Source organism: Halyomorpha halys, unplaced genomic scaffold (assembly GCF_000696795.3).
Source record: "Halyomorpha halys isolate HHAL.00 unplaced genomic scaffold, Hhal_1.1 Scaffold803.1, whole genome shotgun sequence".
Classification (NCBI taxonomy): Eukaryota; Metazoa; Arthropoda; class Insecta; order Hemiptera; family Pentatomidae; genus Halyomorpha; species Halyomorpha halys.
Genome location: NW_027115654.1, coordinates 625,280 through 640,341, shown reverse-complemented (window position 1 = coordinate 640,341; position 15,062 = coordinate 625,280). Strand labels below are relative to the sequence as shown.

General features: G+C 28.7%; 1 protein-coding gene across 2 annotated transcripts in view; it reads right to left on the bottom strand.

The window, feature by feature from the left end:
* Window positions 1–2,283: 2,283 nt before the first annotated feature.
* The window catches only part of LOC106686288 (nuclear factor related to kappa-B-binding protein), a 26,050-nt gene continuing 13,271 nt past the window's right edge, over window positions 2,284–15,062 (bottom strand). For both annotated transcript variants that reach the window (XM_067052645.1, XM_014429489.3), the window contains exons 16-24: window positions 14,337–14,530; window positions 14,035–14,241; window positions 12,297–12,650; window positions 9,735–9,840; window positions 8,246–8,413; window positions 7,949–8,046; window positions 6,990–7,145; window positions 6,490–6,673; window positions 2,284–4,942 (exon numbers count right to left, since the gene is read on the bottom strand). In XM_067052645.1, coding sequence (XP_066908746.1) covers window positions 4,833–4,942; window positions 6,490–6,673; window positions 6,990–7,145; window positions 7,949–8,046; window positions 8,246–8,413; window positions 9,735–9,840; window positions 12,297–12,650; window positions 14,035–14,241; window positions 14,337–14,530 — 1,577 coding nt within the window. In that variant the 3' untranslated portion in view covers window positions 2,284–4,832. The remainder of the gene's footprint in view (window positions 4,943–6,489; window positions 6,674–6,989; window positions 7,146–7,948; window positions 8,047–8,245; window positions 8,414–9,734; window positions 9,841–12,296; window positions 12,651–14,034; window positions 14,242–14,336; window positions 14,531–15,062) is intronic.

Genomic DNA, 15,062 nt, shown 5'->3' with positions numbered 1-15,062 from the left:
TATTAACAATGTAACTTAATACAAAATAATTTTATTATATAAAAATTTTTAAAACAAAGATATCACAAGAGACTGTTTTTTGTTGGTTTTTTTTTTTTTTATTTGATACTCACTAGATTATGTGGCTATGTTAATACGATTTATTCACATGTGTTCCCTATGAACTCATAACTGATTTGCATCAAAGAATAGAGCTCTATAGATTTTTTAGTAATAATTTTTCTATATCATTAGCCATTTTCTATATTTTTACATAATTTATCAAGAAAAATATTCTCTTAAGAAGGAAAGCTTTTAATAAGCAAGATCTGTTTGGTTTTGTCTGTTGAGCAAATAATTAATGCATACTTGATTTTATGCCTGAAGTAAGAAGTACAAGATTAAATTATGGCTTTCTTCCATTATTTAAGAATATCTACATCTAAATACAACAATCATTTAATTTAATAAAATTAATACAAAAATTTCTTTTATTTGTCATAATTTAACCTTGTATATTTGGCAATGGCAGTGTTTTACCAAACAATATTAATGTTTAAATAATGCATATAACAAAAAATTATACTAGATAAGAAAATAAGTGTCTTATATGTACATATATACATATATATATAAACAACCTTATAAATGATCTATATATATATATGATATATACATATGATGTGGATATAAATATGGTTTTGTATATTTATTGCTGTGATCTTTGTGTAACCGTCTTAAAAAACCACTTGTCTTTTCTACTCCTGACAGTAATAAAGTGGAAATGTGTTTATTAATTTCTATACTGTTTTTTTAATCCCTTTTTTCACATACTCTAATTTTTAAAGTAATTTTCAAGTTATAAAGCACCATGTTTTAAATCAAGAGATATAGGTTCATCATAATTCTTATTATTATGTACAGGGTATAGAGAATACACATAAAAAACTTGAAGAAATCATTGAAGTCATTTTAAGAAAAATTATACATGGACATACTTACCACAGCCTCAATAAAATACTTCCAAGACTCAAAAACCTATCTTAGCCCAATTAAACTATTAAAAGTCAACTCCTGATAATGTATTTTTCACTAATGTTAGTACTTCATTAAATAAAATCAATCATCAAAGATCATTGAAAATGATTTTTTTTTTTTAAACAAATTTATGTTTTTATAAACATAATACAGCTTTGATCTGTAAAAGTTTCAGAAATCAATTATGATATAAAATATATTGAATAATTTTTTACTTAAAATGGCTTTCCCAACATTCATTAGTAAACCCAAATTTTTCTTCTGAAAGGACACAAGTAAGAAAACTTAATAATTTCTTTAAAACTTAGTTTAAGAAAATGTCTTAATTGTGAGATTTTTTTCCTCTTAGTTTTTTCTTTTCTAAAACAAACAGAATGTTTAAGCAACTAAGGGAGTACCTAGTTTTCAAATAATGAATTCCGCCTAAAATATTATTATATTATAGGCACAATCAATATTGATTTATTGTGTTTAGCAGTGTCTCATTAGGAACTAAACATAAAAAGTTAAGTGAAACACACAATTATTAAGGGAAGGGGTAGATTGCTAAGTAGTATTTATCTAGAACCCAAAACAATATTAACTATATCATACTTAATAATCATTAAGAATCATCTTCAGCATACTTTAATTTAGAACAAGATTTTATCTTTGACATTAACTGGGTAACGTTTAGTTTTGGGTAGACCCAAAAAAAAATGATCATGGGTGGAGAAAAAAACTATCTTTTCAGTGAATAATTACAATATGATAGAGATTTTTAAGACACCTTTCTACATAGTACCATATAATTGTTTTATTTTCCTTAACCTTAAACTGTATTAATTTTCAGAAATTAAAAATTAAGTTTTCCGAAAACTAATAGGAATAAAAAATCATTAAATCCAATTTCTCGCAGATTCATATGTTTGTAACATAAACCTTCATTCATCACTCATGTCTTCAATTACTTTTGTATTAGTTCAATCCAAAACTAAACATTACATACTTAGTTCTTGATATACTTCAAATTACAAACCAAACTACTTACATAATTTTAAAGAAATAAGTTTCTGAAAAGGTAAGTAGTATTTTAATTAATTTTGTACTTTAGTATGCTTCATTGTTAAACAGACAAAGTGGACTGCCATCCTAAGAAAGATTCATGGCCACTAACAAAATAAATCATAGATTATGTGAAGATAAATAGAAACAAAAATATAAGGTCAAGAATCAATTTTATGGAGGAAAAGATCTTTAAGTAGGTAATTACATAATAAATCATGATTTCATAAAGAAAAAATAGTGAGACATCTTTATTAAAGATAATATTATTACATGTATGTATAATATACATATTAAACAATACATAATATATTCATTTGTGAATAATCTCTATTATTTACATGCAAATAAACATATAAATTTACAACTAATTTACGATGTCATAAATAAGTGTTTTAATTCCTTAACCATTTGTACAATTAGGTAACTTTTTACAATGGTGTTTTACAATTATATATTTACAAATTTACAGATAGTTACAATTTAACACCTTGTGTTTATTAACACCAGAATATAACTAGTCAAACTTTATATTCCACAATTAATAGTGAAAAAATATTATTTAAATAAACAAACAGTAAATTAAAAACAAAATCAGATCTCTTCCCAGAAATTCAACAAAATAATTCAAAAGAAAGAATAAATACAAGCTATTGAATTTATTATTTTAAGCAGATAAATAAAATCAAATTAAATTGCTAAAACAGCATTAAAAAATGTAATCAATGGTTTGATTATGACATCATACATAGATAAACAAAACCGTGATTGTATTAAGATGATCACAGCTCTCTATATTTATTCAAAACTTTACAAAGTAGTAAGCCATATGAATGGCAGTGGCTAACGCCAAGTGTCGCTTCTTTCTAAATAAGTCGATTCTTACTTGACTTCAGATCACACAACTGTGAAATAACAACAGCATTGGCAATTTAGTTTTTATATAAAAGAAAAAACTTTCATTCAGGAATAAGGTTGATTTTATTAATGGAAACTAAGAGCAGGCATTAAGATGTAAGATTTGCCATTACATAATGCATACACCAGACAAATTTTCAGACTTCAAAGACAGAATAATATTTCATATCACAGAGATCTCTGAAAACTTCCAAAAAACACCATCAGTTCATAAATGAAGGACTTAAAAACGTTCATTAATCACAGATTGTTAAATTTATAGAAATTTCAAGATAAAAATAAGTATTTAAAAAAATCATTACCTTTTATTTTTTTAATTACTGCTTTTCTTTAAAGGTCAGTAATTACTTAATGCCAAGTTCATTGTTAGTCATAGAAATAAATTAAAATATCTAAATTAATAATAAAGATTTAATTTATTAATTAGGAAAGTAACAATTAAAGGATTACCAATTATAATATTATTAACATAATTATCAGTAATCAAAATAGCATTCCTAAAACTTAAAAAATAAATACATTGATCACAATTAAATGTACATTAGTCAAATTAGGAATAATATACATAAGAACGAAATAACACAGCCTTTGTTGTTTAATATTAACATTGCAATTTTTTTTCTAAATATTAATTTTACTTAGTTCAATATGGAAACTACAGACTCAATAGTTTCACTGATATACAACTTATTACTATGAACATAATATACTTAAATTATACTTTTAATAAAGCATTATAATGGTTAATACGTCATTAATATGAATAATTAAATATGAAATAATATGAAACATATTACTAAATAAAGTAATCAAGTCTAAATTGCATTCAATCCCATTAATTAAATAAATATAAGATATACAATTAAAAAAAATTATATAACTCGATATCTGCAACAATTTAACTAAACAAAAAATATACATTAGATAAAAACTCAAATATGATGAGATCAACCATGCCTTGAGTTATTTCAGTTTTCCAAAACCGAAAAAAAAACTGTTTTCATTAAAAAAACATGTTAATAAAATATAATTTGTACATAAATTGCCATTTAAAACATAATAAATTTAATACTATACTCAGTTGAATTAAATGCCAAAGTAGCGATAGACTCAGCATTAAACAGAGTAATAGTGAAGAAATTGGAGGGAGTTATGCTAGAACCACTTACAATGAAAATGCTAAAGTGAGGATGATGAGATAAGTGATGGGTGAATGTATTACTCCATTGAAAAGAAAAAGATAGAAAGTTTTCCCGGATGCCACAAACATTCCCCCATGATCTATAATCGAATACACTATCCATGAAGTCAGAAAAAATAATAAAACCTAGATCGTTATTACACCTGTACGTCAATCAGCTCAATTTTGCATCTTGGCACCTGCTAATAATATCTGACATCTGCATATAATAATGTCTGAGTCCAAAAATCCAAAGATTTTATCCATAGAATTTATCTAGAAAATGAAATTTATACAAATCCTGCCATTGATGATTCACGAGAATGTTAGATTTTTTTTATATCCCTCATGAAAGCTGTAGTAAAGCTAGCAAAAGATTTACTGATATTTTCAAGTCCTAATCTAATTTTGTTTTTAGTCATTATTGGCATTGAAAAAACAGTTTATTTTTTCTAGCTTTAAAGTATTGTATTTATTATGTTTTAAACAGTATTTTATGTATAAATTATATCTTTGTGATATACTATGTAACAATATGATGTATAAATATATTATATTATTTTATAAATATACAAAATATTTTGAAGATTTTAGGGCTCTGATTTGTTATCATTGATGTACTTTTGTTCAATTGCTGAAGTTTCTAAATTATTAAAATAAAATTAAGAATTGATTATTCCTTTGAAGGTGGAGGTTGCTGAGGTCCTTCTTGAACAATGTTAGTAGTTATCACAGGTCTTACATTGCTTGGATTTATTATCCTAGCAAAAACTTGCTGTCGTCCTAGAGCAGATAATGGTTATTAATAATTAAATAATGAGCTATGATCTGAGAAAATATTGTAATGTACGTCATAACATTAAGCAATAGTAATTCCTTCATGAAGCAGTTTTATGAAGGAATTACTATAATTATTTTACCTGTGGTCATGAACAGTATATGGAAAGTGGTAAAAGACCAATATAAGAAAATGTTATTTCTAATTAATAAATAATTCTTAATTTAGATTCATCAAATAAATTATGAATTTTTACATACAAAATATATAATTTTTTTATTAATTATTGGAGAAGTTTGTCGGAGGGTGCGGTCAGCAAAGAACAACATAAATAAACAAAACCATATTTATTTATTTTATGCCGACGTTTCGACCTGAATTTCAGGGCTATAGAACAAAAGAGATAACAACAACATTTAGAGAAACATACAATTGAACAGAAATAGTATACAAACAAATTTAGAATTATACAAAATATTGAATTAAATCATAAATGAAAAGGAATAGTATACAAACAAATTTAGAATTATACAAAATATTGAATTAAATCATAAATGATAAAAATTGATAACTGATAATTGAATAATAAAAAAATTTTTAATTTATTGATAATCGTGGAACTGGATGGTAGTAGATTGAAAACAGTGACAGATGAAATATAATATCATGTAGGTAAGAAGATATGTATAATATAAGATGCGCATATATCACAAGTTGCATTCTACCTGCAAATTCAGTTGCAGGCCTACCTTCTACGCCATAACGTAAGTCTCCTTTCTCGTTCTCATATTTGTTACATTATTCTTTTCCCATTCTCCATATTCTACCTTTTCCTATTGTATATGTATATCATAATATATATATATATTTATATTTTTAGTATAGGTATATAAGTTAATACTCACACTGTAATTCAGATATAAGCCACTCACTATTTTTCATTGTCTGTCATAGTGTTCAATTTGTAGATTCAATTTATTTATTTATTTTTTCAGTTTTCTAGACACTACTTGCATATCTTATATTATATGCATCCAGTTCCACGATTATCAATCAATTAAAAATTTTTTTATTATTCAATTATCAGTTATCAATTTTTATCATTGATGATTTAATTCAATATTTTGTATAATTCTAAATTTGTTTGTATACTATTCCTGTTCAATTGTATGTTTCTCTAAATGTTGTTGTTATCTCTTTTGTCCTATAGCCCTGAAATTCAGGTCGAAACATCGGCATAAAATAAATAAATATGGTTTTGTTTATTTATGTTGTTCTTTACTGACCGCACTCCCCGACAAACTTCTCCAATCATTAATCTACGGTCAACTATCTACACCTCATAATTTTTTTATATTATTAAGATAACAATGTTTTCTTCATTGTTATGATTTGATTAATATTAATCAACCTGTTTAATATTTTTCATAATATTCAATATATAATAGTTTAATTTACAATGTCTCTATCCTGTTCTTGTCAACAGTCAACACTTTATGATTTTATTCAATAAGAGATGTACAATATCACTACAATATATATACAACCTTACCTTGCTGAGGATGTTTTCCAGTAGCTGCTAAAGGAATCACTTTAAGACCCTGAAGAGTCTTAAGGGCACCAGGAGGTATGAGAATCTGCTGTGACCCTTGTTGCAGCAATGTGAGCGTACCCTGTTGACTACCACTACCACCAACCAGTAGAGCTTGACCTCCAGAATTTCCTAACACCACGTTCTAAAAAAAAATTAACAGAAAATAAAATAATTTTAATTGAAATGAAAGAATCTTCATTTGGAGTACTAAAGAACGTTAAACGTTTTGAAGTGACAATACTACTTAAAACCAAAATACAACAATCCATTCAAACTTTTTATTCTTTAAAGTATAAGGAGTTAGAGGAAGTATAATGATCACTCAAAAAAATTTATTAGATATCAATGAACATGTTTTCTTAAACTTAGAGCATGTCCATGACTAAAACGAGTACATCACCACTTCTACAAGCAAATGATTATATAAATAAAAAATTGCCCAATCATTTATTACTAACCTGTCCTTGCAATGTAGCAGCTTGTTGAGTAGGCTTGCTAGCTAAAAGAACTTGCTTCCCAGCAATCTGAGTAAGGTTCAACCCTGGAATCCTCACACCCTGAGCTGTTGCCATTTTCACACTTGTCGTTGAATTAGAAGAATCACTGCTTCCAGCCTATTCATAAAAACAATATATTAAAGAATAACTAAACAAAAAAGGATGTGTTTTAATCTTGTCTAGACTTTTTTATTCCATTTAAACCTTGTCAGGAACGGTGCATCTATGTGTGTCTTAAAATTTTAACAAGATTTACTAGCTCTTCTAATTTTCTGTGTTATATAATGCTAAAAATTATTTTTTCTTATAAATTAGAAATCAAAAAACATAATGCCACATAGCAATCCTTAATAAATATATAAATACATAGAAAAACCTGGATAAACATTATAAATAAAAAGATAAAATTATTCTTAATATAGGTAGAAATTTCAAGTATCTTTCTTCAAACAGTAGAAGAACCATCAGTTGTTGAAACCCCAATTGCAATTATTTGACTCTAGTTGAAAAGAGAATCAAGATTCATCTGGGTTCATCACTTGATAATATAATTTTTTCAGAACAATCTATTATCGATCTAGCTGCCTGATATGTGAAGGTAGTAGCCTCAAGGATTAAAGATAAATAAATGTCTCAAGGATTAAAGATTTTGAAACAAAAGGGTGGATGATTATTTAGAGTTCCGAGGATCTCATTGTGGTAACTTGTGACTGGTGACAAATCAGCCAAGTACCCTCGAAGGAAAATTAAAAAAATAACCAGTGATACATTTCAATAAAAAACAAAGTAGGCTTCATAGTAACATAATAACTCCTCTTAATATTTATAGTTAAGTAATAATTATTGAATAAAAATTATTTAAAAATATTTTTTTCTACAAAACATAATCATAAACTTTAATAGCAACTATTTTTTCTTACTTGTGGCACAGAAGTTTGAACCACCCTCTGTTGAGGTAATGAAACAACAGCATACTGAGATGGAACAGCCCTAGTTACAGCAGGCAACCTTACTGTGGCTGAAAAAGATAAAATTGTTATATAATGATTGAACTTTTATTGTGTTTGAAGACCATTAGTAAAGTCAAGATGAATTCAAATAAATATTATTTTCAGTTTAGAAAATAAATATATACAGTCAAGAGCACTAGTAGTTCTTTAAAAAAAAACTCAAAGTCAAAAACACAATGTAAAGACAATGATGAATTACTAGATTACCTTGCTGTGTGGTTTGAGAATGCTTAGCAGCCGAAAGTAAACTTTCCATTGTGATTATAGGAGTGCTGTTTCCACTAGCAGGAACTACTTTCGCAACTACTGGACTTCCGGCACTGGTACCTGTTGCAACTTGAGACTTTATCAAGCTCGTACCTCCAGAAGTGCTCACTGTGAATCAGTTTCAAAACATTTATAATTTTCCAATAAATATTTTCAGATTTCTTGTACTGAGATAGAAACATTAAATAATAACATTCTTAAATTGTCTATCAATAAGGGCCATTCCCAGAACATAAAGTAGGTAATTTCATAACACATGGGGTTTTCATATTGTTTGTTTTATACCCCACTTTTATTCAACAAAGGCATAGCTACGAGAAGAGTAATGTGTTAAGTCAGTCCATTATAAGTAAATAACAAGTTTTTGGCCAAATGGCTCAATCAATGTTTATATTTGATGGTTTCAAATTACTTAGCAAGATCCCATGAATATTTGGAACAATATCAGCAGACAATACTAAAAATTGGAGGGCATAGCTCATTGGTAAGACAACGGACTACAAACTCCAAGGACCCAGGAGCCCTCCCCACTGCTGACCCTCCACGGTTTGTAGCAGTACAGTTTTAATTTTTAATTTACTACTAAAATTGTATTGTATCAAATGTGTTTAGTCTATCAATTTAAAAGAATGTAGAAATGTTTCAATTACAGGGTTCAATCCAATTTTAAGTTTGATGAAAATAATTCGAAACAATTTGACTTCAAAATACTGAAAAGTATTTCATTACCTTTTTTCATTCCAACTTTTTATATTTTATATTTGAATCACATGTAAGTTCATGATCATAAGTAATAAAATAGAAAATGCCAATAATTAAAAATTACTACCATTCAAAGAAAAAAATATTTTTATTTTATAACCCCATTTTAGTGTGGTCATAGACGATTGTTCCATCTCTCCATATAACACGAAGTCACTCTATTTTTTAATTTACATCATCACATTGTGGACTTAATTTTTTTTTCAATTTAATGAGCGATTTTCAAGAGATCAGACAAAAACTTCAAATTATCTAGAGTTGCGTGTATCAATAAGAAATCCTACCAATGTGTTCTAGGGGAACATGAAATGGATATAATAAAATGTACCCTCCCCTATCACTTCTCTCCAAAGATCTATACAATGTAAAAGTTTACTATTTCAAAGGAAACAAAACAATAAGCAAGTCCTTAACATAAAACTGAGTTTGATATTTCAACGTTACAGCAAATATTTTCTTCTTTCATATAGAAAAAAAAATTGTCATTTTGTTTCTTATTATTTACTTAAGAAATTTAAAATTGTTTATTCTAATCAGTCTAGTAATAATGCATAAAGATATGACCTCAAAATATTAGTTAAGAGCAATAATCCAAATGTGCCTACTTTTCCACTTATGAACAAAAAAAAAAGGGGGGGGGGGGATAAAAATGCTTTAAAGAACTTACCAACAACTCGCTGTTGTGAAAGAAGGCTTGTTGACACAGAAGTTCTTTGTTGCTGTTGTAACTGCTGTAGCTGAGCTAATGTCAAAGGCTGAGGCTGAGCTTGAGCCTACAATTATAAAAACATGAGTACGTTGTTATATATTAATATATAGGGAAAAACAATTAATGACCTTAATTTTAATTGATAGAAGAAAAAAATCAGGATTAGGTAATATCAGGGACACTGGTAGAAGTGACAAAAAAAGTTAAAACACTAAAACATCAAACGTCAAATTTTTATGTAACAAGTTTCGTAAACATTTATTTTACTGATACATTATCAAAAATCATTGTTTTTTAATTATTTATTCATAATAAAATTAATTTAGATACTTTTTATAATTTTTATAAAAACTCATTTTTTTTAATCTGTCTTTGATCTTGATAGATTCTCCAATTTTTCATAAATCATAATTTTAATGCAATGAAAAGAAATTTATTTTGGAATTTTACATATGCCTTTTGGGCATTTGGGATAAATTTTTGATTTATTTGAAAACCTCTGCATTGGATTAGTATCAATTCATGAGGGGAAAAACCTTGGAATGAACTCTTAACCTAGTGTAGCAGACCCCTACTCAAGAGGCGTTTTAGTTTTCTTGTCGGATTTAGTGATAGTGTGTCAGTCAGTAATGTTTGCCAGTAGGTTGGGGTGTCCAGCGAGTGAGTCATGAAAATTTTGTACTGTTTTTTGTTTTTAAGTCAGTTACTAATTGTATGTTCAGGTCCTTTGTAATGATTTGTTTGTGTAGTAAAAGAAACTGTGAGTGATGCATCAGAAGAATTTTAATTGGAAAATCTGAATGGTCTAAAGGAGGGATTTTTTGCAGGAGCTTAACACCAGAGTGGCTTAAGTCCATATAAGCCTAAGCCACATGTTGTATAGTTAAAGTTTATTTGTAAGGGATAATTTATTTTTATGATGTAGTACCTGTCGAAGTAACGAAAGTCAGTGATTCAGTATTTTTTCAAAGTTGTCACATGTGATTTCCAGGTCAGTTGTCTGTCCATCACAAGTCTCAAGCATTTGTCTCTATTTGTTTACGTAACAGGATAATGTAAAGTGTTAGTTGAGGGCAGTCTAAATGCCTAAGTGTAAATGTAACCTGATTCGATTTTTGTAGGTTAATTTTTGTTTGCCATTTATTAAACCAAATTTAAATGGATCTGTATGTTGTGAGAAGTTGTGATTGAGTTGGCATCTGTGGAAAGTATTACAGTGTCAGTTGCAAGCAATGTGTTAGTTGTTTGTAGAATATCGGAAGTGTATATAGAGTACAGAGGTCCTAAAATGCTGCCCTGCAGCAACTCCATGCCGATTTGACAAGTTGGAATGTTTTCCATCCTGATTAACTACAAAAAATCTATCCTCAAGATATGACCTGCCTGCTGTAGAATTGTTTTAAGTTTGATATTTTTGATAATTACAAATACTCAAAACCTAAAGTAAACAGTAGAAATAGTTGAGAATTTGATATTGAAATAAATTAAAATTTATTGAAGAAAAAAAACATATGTATGTATATTTATATTATACATACTATTTTATTGTTAAAGATTAAAGAAGATTGATAGTTGAGGAGCAAAGTGATAAGAAGGAATGAAACCATTTTAAAACATTATTTGATAAGGAGAGGTTGTGGAGATTGGAAAGAGGCATTATGATTGACAGAGTCAAGGCTTTTGAGAAATCAAAAAGAACTAGGATAGTGATTTTTTGTTTGTCAAAAGAAGTTTTAAGGTCTTAGGTAAAATATGATTTTAGTACAGAAAAGAGTAAGTCTCCAGGAAAAATATCCATGAAAAAGAAAATTGTAGGGTCAAAATGGGTTTTTGGGATGGAATATGTGGTGAAGTGCGATGAGGGAAGAGGATTGGCAAAGAATGAATTTAGTTCGTCCAGAGAAACAGGATAAGTACAGGATTTGGAATTCACTATAGATAGGTTTTTAAGGATTGTCCATCAGGACTTAGGAATGAAAGTCAGTCTGGAATTCATCTTATTTAATAAATTTTTGAATTAATAAGATTTTGACATCTGTCAGATGATCTTTGATACTGTCTGATAGAGAAGTTGAAAGCCACATTCCCTAAAACATATTGTTTTAGTAAGGTCACTATTTTCCTAATTCATTTTGTAAATAATCAGTATAAATAAAGTGCCAGTAAATTTAAATAAAGTTTTGATTAGTATAATGCAAAGTTTATGATAAACAAAAACTCATTCCCTCACTAATTCAAAGATTTATTCACCTCTTAGTTTAAATTGAACCTAGGATAGCCTTATGGTAGGCATATGCAAGATTATCATTTAAATTAAGCACTAAAAAACTAATTGATTGTATGATCAATATTAGCCATTGTCAGGAGACTTTAAATATATAATTAAAATAATTTAGAACATCACTATAATAAATGCAGAAAAAAAATCATCTTGGATCGATATAATTGGCTTAATGATATTTAAGAAATAATTAAAATCACTTCTAAAGTACCTTTAATGTAAATTAATAAATAACTCACTTTAGAAGTGGACTGAGGAATCACTTGAACTGACTTCTGGTCAGGATGCTTTACAATAATCATCTGTTGTGTCAACTGCTGACCCTGTTGGCCCACCTGGCCCTGAGCTTGAGTTTGTTGTTGTTTTAGCAATATCATCTGTTGAAGTTGTTGCTGGGTGATATGAGTTGTGGTCCCTTGATCTCCACTATCACCACTGTTGCTCTGCTTCACTAGAATCATCTGTTGTACTCCTGCTTGACCTTGTTTACCACTACCATCATTCGGTTTCATGACTATCATAGGACCAGTCTTGCTGCCTCCAGTTGCTACAACTTTTCCTTGCTCGCCAGTCTGTTGTTTACCAAGAATCAACTATAAAAATAAATTAGAGATAAGTAAAAGAATAAAAAAAAAAAAAATACAAATTTAAATACAACTAGAATTTAGTTGGGTTCTAATGTTGGATAAGATAAGATTAGAATTAGAGATAGGAAGACACTAGTGTGCAATACATTAAAAATACTGGATTGAAAAAAAAAATTAGCTGAATTAAATATGCATCCTAAATATTAATAATTAGTCATTAGCAACTCAAGGGTTTAAATATTTTTACAATGGGACACCTGGTCATAACTTTAAGGGTAGCCGCCGACCAGACACCAATAAGATTCGATAGGTGATCCTAAACCAACACCAGAACATGGGTTGTTACACTCAAATTTGAACAATAAAAGTAAGAAACAACAAACAGAAGAGATCAAAGAATCTAAGAAAAAGGAATGGAAGCGACATTATTTGCCCAGAAGAATGTTCAGTTTCCCTCCACCAAAAAGGAATACCTAATAAGAAGGCTAGGAAGAGATCCAAAAGGGTGGAGGGGTGAAAAATATACATTTTGAGTGAAGGGGAGAGAGAGAGAAACAAAGGAAAAAGAACAGAGTAACACCTGACAACATTTTCAGGGCCAGAGAACAGTAATAGCACATTAGCAGGTCGGAAGGTTTAATGTGCAAGTCCTGCAAGAACAGTTGCAGGGTGTAGTTCAGTTCTAGAGGAAGAGAAGACATCAGAAATTGTAGTAGCCAAGCCAATGTGGAGAATCAGAATTTGAGAAGGTTGGAGACACAGGAAACGGAATAGAGGAAATAGAGAACACCACTAGATGGAAGCCACCTAGTGCCCTCAGGTGTCCTAACAATTATAGTGCTATTCTGTAATTTTGAGTTACAATTACATTCAACAGTAAATTCTGTTGAAAATATAGTATTTCAATTTCATATATATCATTATTAATTTATAACCATCATGATTATATAAGAAATTTATTCATAAACTCACTTATAAATTAAGATATGCCTTATTTGTTGTAGACATTAATAATAATTTGTTAGTTTAAGCTATAAAATTTTATCTGATAAATAAAATATCCTGCATGCCACCTGCACCTAGTTTTGGGTGAAATGGTGAACAATGATGATAGTATCATATATAAATATAAAATAAATGTTTTTTTTCTGGAACCTAACCCACCTTAGATTAAAACAGTGATTAGCCCAAAACTTAGCAATTGTTTATAATTGTTGGTATACATGGGATGTATTACCAAGGGATGAAAGAAATTTTCTGTGAAGATTAATATTCAATCAAAAACATTATTCACAACTGAACAGAGACTGTGAGACATCATTGAGTGTAAATGTCAACATATACCCTCAATTATTAAAAATAACAACAATAAATAAACTGTCAATCGTACCTGAATTGACTGATTTGAAGTATGCTGTTGATCGACCTGCTGCTGTTGCTTGGTCAGGATTTGCTGCAACTGCTTTTGCTGCTTAACTGATAATGAATCCATCAATATTTGCGGCTGATTGATCACTATCATCTGCTGTGAGCTGCCGCTTCCTCCAGAAACACCACTGGCACCATCTCCAGATGTCTGCTGTTTCATAACGATAACCTTTAAATACAGAAATATAATTTTATTATTGATTTTTCTATCATCAAACATAAAAAATATAGATAATTGGAGTAGGTAAATGATAAAAAACAAACCTGCTGTTGGCCCTGAGTTGTTACTTGGCCTTGCTGTTGCGTTCCAATTTGGGATTGGGGTTTTTTAATTGAAGCTGTAGGAATTCCAGTTCCCTTAACAATTTTATCACCACTGGCAAGAAGTTGCTGTTTCAATTGCAATAGCTGTTGTTGCTGGCTTGCTTGTTGATTTGTTACCCTTTGCACTGTTCTCACTGAACACAATAAGTATATTTAATGAATTTCTGGTTCATCTCAAGTTAAATGAGAATCAAGTGTTTTTAAAAGTAAGATACACTATTTATTATTATTATAAGGATAGGGGGTGGTTAACTACAAATATACTTAGAACATCATTTCTGTCTTTTTATTTTTCTATATAACAAAATTCCTCTGTTTCCAGCTTTCTGTTCAATCCAAACAGATTATAGTTCCCTTGTTATACAATTTCATTTTTAGAATTTGAAACAATGCAAAGAAAACTTACCAACCAATGTATTTTTTATATTCTAAAACTTTATATACCCTGAGAAATATTTGATATACTGCTTTAAATAGAAAAATTCAACCCAAAGGGCATAGTTAAAATTAAACTTGAAGCATAATATTGTGATGTAGGTCTATTCCTAATGTACCGAAGGGTCATTCAATCATTTCACACTATTATTACAGCCTGGGATATAGAAGAGTAAAAATAATATGCTTATAGATATAAAATATTTATTATCAGCTTCTTTATTTTACTTT